Source organism: Bos indicus x Bos taurus, chromosome X (genome assembly GCF_003369695.1).
Source record: "Bos indicus x Bos taurus breed Angus x Brahman F1 hybrid chromosome X, Bos_hybrid_MaternalHap_v2.0, whole genome shotgun sequence".
In the NCBI taxonomy this organism is placed as follows: Eukaryota; Metazoa; Chordata; class Mammalia; order Artiodactyla; family Bovidae; genus Bos; species Bos indicus x Bos taurus.
In genome coordinates, this window is record NC_040105.1 from 109033409 (window position 1) to 109037032 (window position 3624).

Genomic DNA, 3624 nt, shown 5'->3' on the forward strand with positions numbered 1-3624 from the left:
AATCTCTTTGGCTTCACGTGATTTAATAGTAAATATTTTGGTCCATTTTTGAGGCAATGAAGTGAAGTTGCTCAGTCATGTCCAACTCTTTGCAACCCCATGGACTGTAGCCTACCAGGCTCCTCCATCCATGAGATTTTCCTGGCAAGAATACTGGAGTGGGTTGCCATTTCTTTCTCCAGGAGATCTTCCCGACCCAGGGATTGAACCCGGGTCTCCTGCATTAAAGGCAGACACTTTACCATCTGAACCACCAAGGAAGTCCAGGCAATAGAGAAGAGTTAATCATTTGTTTACCATGTATGATTCCTATACCCAAGGGAAGGATAATTAGAAATTAATTAAGTTACTAAAAAAAAAAAAAAAAAAAAGATCAGTTGCAAATACTGGTCTTTAAATGTCACCTGTCAAGGGATGGAGCAGAATGGAGAAAAAAAGAGAACGTGGAGGAGAATTTTTCAAAGAGGGGATCACATGGCCATTCCTGCCTCTCCCTAGGTACATGTTCCCTCCCTTCCCTCCTCTTCCAGAAGCTTACGTGAGGCAGCAGAGGATCCCCAGCACTGCTGACATAATAAGAAAAATAAAAATGGCTGCTGGAGGGATGTGGCTCCTGATGAGATTGCAGAGATAATCCTTGAAGTTGCTCAGCCAGGACCTGGAATTTTCTGCAGGAAGAGAACAGATGTTCACTGAGTCAATAATGAAGTTGGGATACAAACTCTGGTTCAAGTTCAGAGTTGTCCCAGATCTGACATTCTTATAGTGGCCCAGGGCCCATATTTTTAATGACACTGCTAAGCTAAGTGGTTAAAGGAATACACATTTGGAAAAAAAAAAAGTGTATCCTCAGATGGTTTCATCTTTGCCTCTGGTATGTCAAACAGGAGCAATTATCTCCATGAATCAATGTGGAACTTTGTGAGAAAGGAGCTTGATTTCATAACTACCTGCCTAGAGGGTGTTTGGGAGGCAAAGGCCCCTGCATGTCTGGTGAAGAGAAGAGACAGTCACCAGCCCCAGGAGCAGCCAGAGGGGACAAACAGGCCTTGGAAGCTGGCAGAAGGAACTTCACAGAGTCTGGTGATCAAGGGGAGAGGTAGGGTAAACACACATGTCTGTGACCTGAAGTCACGAGGGGTCACTGCTCACCACAATTCACTTTCCAGTGCTGGGAAGGACTCAAGCAACACACTGGGCTCTGGGAGCACCTAAGTTGCGGGTCAGTGACCTATTAGCATTGGCTAATTTTGCTAATTTTACATTTTGCTTCCTTCCTCAAGTCCTTCCTGACACTTCCCCGCAAACAACTGTAATTCTCCCTTTGTCCTCAGGGTGCATTTGTCATATTTCATGGAAGGTTGACACCTATGGGTGGGGCTGCCCACCTGTGAATGCCTAATCCGTGTCATTTAGCACACGGATTGGTGCACGGTAGGTGGGCTCATGTTGGTTGAACTAAATTGAACCCAACCAGGAATAATGGACATGAAGATTAAAATAAAATAAAAAAATAAAATAAAAATAATGAAGATTATTTTTAAATACAAAATCAGTTTTTCCTGACCTTCGATGGGAATCTTAGGTCCTATGGAGGCCGGAACTTTCATCATAACGGCAAACACACCCACTGAGTGTTGTGGCAGTGACACAGAGGAAGCAACAGTCTCCAGCAAGAGGCAAGTCAGAGAGCACAGCAGAAATGTGATGCTCAGCAGCTTCAGGGCTTCTACAGACACCCCTGTGCCAAGGCCAGATGGTTTTTCCCTTGGCTCTTTGCAAGCCTGCTTTGTCTGAAAAGTTAAAAACGATCATTTAGTTTTTTATTGCAAAACTACAGCTGTTAATGAACATAAAAATCCACTGACTGACACTGCTGAATCCTGAACACAGTTTCCCAAGCAAAAGACATTCTGCATCCAAGAAAGAACACAGGACAGAAATTTACTGAGCTTCAGCAGATGAGACACCTGCCGTTCCCTCCTAACCAGGTCCCCCTTCAGCCTTCTCCAGCTCAATGAGTGGGAAATGCTGTAAGTCGTTCAGGCCAAAATTGGTGTTTTCTTTGACTCCATTTTTTCAGTCCCACATCTTTTGTGTGTGTGTTTTGTTTTGTTGTTGAGTTTATTACTGCATGCATGCTAAGTTGCTTCAGTCGTGTCTGACTCTCTGCGACCCTGTGGACAGCAGCCCATCAAGCTCCTCTGTCCATGGGATTCTCCAGGCAAGAATACAGGAGTGGGTTGCCATTTCCTTCTCCCGATAGGTACCTAGTCCCTGAAATTCTACTTGTGGTGTTAGTGCCCAGGGTTTATTTCTATATCAGCAAATAAGCAGTGTAAATGGTTAACCTCGTATAGATTTCACGGGATCAGGGGGCACAGTCCGTCATGGGGGTGGCCCAGGAATTCTGCAGTCAGTGCAGCTGATATGAAGGGAGTCACAGGTCACAAGAGTTTATAGCTTCCTGCTTTCTGCCATTTTTATGATGATTAGGGACCAAGTCCACTGACTACCACATAAGCAAATTCCATGCTGTGCAGTGGTAAGTTCCCATCACACATGTGCCTGTTTGAGTCAGCTTTGCTGATGAAACTTGGGAGAAAATAGAAGTATATTTTGCAGAAACTGTGTGGTTTGGGGTCTAACAGCTGATCTATCAGAAGAATTGGGTCGGCTTGGTCTCTAAAGTGTATCCATATCTTGCCACTTTTCACCATCTCCACTGCTACCCATCGTCTGTCTCTCTGCTATCATCCTTGCCTCTTTTCAACTTCTTCTCCACTGAACAGCCAAGGAGATGTCACTTTGTTGTAAGTCAGATTGGGCCCTACAAACTGCCCTGAACTCATGTCTTATCATCTCCTTTTGATCACTCCACCTCAGTCTCATTTCCTCAAGAACAAGCCACGCACGCTCCTCTCTCTTTGGTTCACATGGGCTGCTCAGGTGCTCAATAATACTTTTTTTGAATGAATAAATGGATGGGCAGACTTTTTTCATTGCTGGTCATCCCCACCCCCTTTTTACTTATTACATACAACCCGACAGTCTAGAAAAGTTTAGTTATGAAAAGATACCATTTTCTCAGCCATCCTTGCTGCTAGCAATGGCTACAGGCCCCACTTTTGGACACTGAAGCATAATGGAGATTTGATCGGTGGCTTCCGGGAAAACTTTCTGCTGTCTTGGGAAAAGATATGATGCTACCGTTTACCATTTATGCTGCCTTGAACATTCTCTAAGTGTTACCTGAACTGGAGGAGTCATCTTGTGATCAGCAGGAAAATGACCTGGATTTGGCTCTGACAATTTTAGGCCATGAAACCTACACCTTTATCTGCCCACCTCTCAACTGCTAGCTCTGTGAAAAATAAACTCGTATCTGAGCTTTCTATTACTTAAGACATTTACAACTGATACACTCATCCACTGCTGAGACCTGTGTCAGGTAGGGAGGTGAAGAAGCCAGTGAATCTGGCCTCAGTCTTCAGAAGAAGCTGACCTGAGCCTTCTTTTAAGGCTTCTGAAATTCCAAATAGAATTCTCTTCCCTTTTATGATATCATTGACTGCACTTGACCTTCCCCCAGTCTCTATCTGACAACTAAGCATACAGATGTTT

General features: G+C 44.2%; 1 protein-coding gene across 1 annotated transcript; it reads right to left on the bottom strand.

Annotated features, from left to right (window-relative positions):
* Positions 1-534: 534 nt before the first annotated feature.
* Positions 535-3270, bottom strand: SMIM9 (small integral membrane protein 9). The gene is made up of 3 exons (XM_027535447.1): positions 3253-3270; positions 1568-1793; positions 535-668 (listed from the first exon to the last, which is right to left on the bottom strand). Exons 1-3 carry the CDS (start codon positions 3268-3270, stop codon positions 535-537), a joined length of 378 nt encoding a protein of 125 aa, XP_027391248.1.
* Positions 3271-3624: the final 354 nt, after the last annotated feature.